Raw genomic sequence first — 1,958 nt, 5'->3', positions numbered from 1 at the left:
CTAGTTAGTCTCTCTCTCTCTCTCTCTCTCTCTCTCTCTCTCTCGTAATTGAATTTCTTATAGAAAAATGAGAATTACATGCATGGTCGACTGAGCTGGTTCAATTTGTTTTCTTAGAGAGCTGTGATTTCGACGGTGAAGCCCATAGTGGACGCAAGCATAGAGGACCTCTGCAACACTCTCTTCCCAGAGTGTCTGAAAATAGCAGACTTGGGGTGCTCTTCCGGACCCAATACCCTTCTGGTGGTATCAGACATCATTGAAAATATCCGAAACACGTTTCGAAAGCTCAACCTCCCCCCGCCAACCCTCCAAGCATTCTTGAATGATCTTCCCTGGAATGATTTCAACACGGTGTTCAGGTCACTGCCTGGCTTCTATAAGAATCTCCAGGAAGAAAATGGGAACAAGTCGGGTTCTTGTTTCATTGCAGCAATGCCTGGTTCCTTTTATGGCAGGCTCTTTCCTGACAACTCTCTTCACTTTGTTCATTCTTCTTATGCTCTCATGTGGATCTCTGAGGTTAATACTCTTGATAGTGCTTTGTCACTTGTGGTCGTTTTCTTGTACTTTTTTTTTTATCCGTTTGAAGCAAAATTCTAGCTCAGTCTTATCTATTATGCTAATATATGAGTCATTATTGATTGACTAACAGAAATTCAACATGATCGATCTCTATGAGCAGGTTCCAAAAGGTTTGGTAACCAAAGGAGGAGAGGGACTGAACAAGGGGAACATATACATAGCCAAGACAAGCTCACCTGCTGTGTTTAATGAATATTTTGAACAATTCAAAAGGGACTTCACAGTCTTTCTGCGATCTAGGGCACACGAGCTAGTCCCGGGAGGTAGTATGGTCCTTACAACCATGGGCAGCATAAAGAGCAATGATCCCCTCTCCATTTGGGAATTCGTCGGATTGAAACTCCATGACATGGTTTTAGATGTATGCATGTGTATAGATTCGAACCCCTCTTAATTTGTTTATTAGGCTATGATATATACAAGTTACTGTTACTGATCATTTAAAAATATAAATTTCAGGGTTTGATTGAGGAGAAAATGTTGGACAGATTCAATTTGCCATACTATGCACCCACAACAGATGAGGTAAAAGAGGTGATCGAGGCTGAAGGGTCTTTTACTTTGCAAAACCTTGAATCTTTCAGAAATGACTGGGATTCTTACATAAAACAAGCTCATAGTGACCTTGACAAGAAAGCAAGGGCTGCAATACTCTCCACTGACATAAGGGCAGTGGGAGAGCCTATTCTGGCTAGCCAATTTGGAGAAGAAGCTGTGGACGAATTGTTCCGTAGGTTCGAAGAAAATGTTATTGATCATATGGAAAGGGAGAAGTGTCAGTTCATTAACCTAGTTATATCATTGATCAAGAAGCGTTGAGTATGAATATGTATGCTGCTGTACTGTACGTATTTGTTCTCGTGGCTTCCATACTTTCTAGGTTTTTCAACGGTGCAAAGTACATGTAGTACCAAGTATTTAATCTATTTTTCTTAACTACTTGTATATGCTTATTTTCATTAATTTCAAATTTATGACCAATTAATTTTTTTTATTTTTATAAAAAAACATGATATTGATCAGCGTAACCATACATAATAATTTAATTATGTGGGTTGACAAAAAAAACTACTACCTAAATGATTCAACCTTTTCTAGCAATGAAGCACTTGTGATAGGTGCATTTTATGCAACGTTCTTAATGTATTTCCGACCCTATTTAATTATGTAATTCTTTTAACAATATTGATTTTAACTTAGTTTGTGTTTTTAGGTCACAAATAAAGCCGAGGAGCACAAAAGAGGCAAAAGAGGAGAAATCTTGAAGGAAAAGGAATCCATATGGCGCAAGGAAAGAAATCTAAAATCTGCCAGGAATAGTCAGTCAACTTCGACAGAGAATTGTGATCAGCTCACAACGATCCAGGAGATGA

General features: G+C 38.6%; 1 protein-coding gene across 1 annotated transcript in view; it reads left to right on the top strand.

Moving 5' to 3' along the window:
* Nucleotides 1-1,404, top strand: part of LOC101297114 — a 14,068-nt gene extending 12,664 nt beyond the window's left edge. The window contains exons 7-9 of the mRNA XM_004291976.1: nucleotides 118-522; nucleotides 686-946; nucleotides 1,045-1,404. Coding sequence (XP_004292024.1) covers nucleotides 118-522; nucleotides 686-946; nucleotides 1,045-1,404 — 1,026 coding nt within the window. The remainder of the gene's footprint in view (nucleotides 1-117; nucleotides 523-685; nucleotides 947-1,044) is intronic.
* The last annotated feature ends 554 nt before the right edge of the window (nucleotides 1,405-1,958 follow it).

The sequence above is a fragment of the Fragaria vesca genome, linkage group LG2 (assembly GCF_000184155.1).
Source record: "Fragaria vesca subsp. vesca linkage group LG2, FraVesHawaii_1.0, whole genome shotgun sequence".
Taxonomy (NCBI): Eukaryota; Viridiplantae; Streptophyta; class Magnoliopsida; order Rosales; family Rosaceae; genus Fragaria; species Fragaria vesca.
The sequence above is the reverse complement of the archived record's forward strand: the minus strand, read 5'-3'. Positions and strand labels throughout refer to the sequence as shown.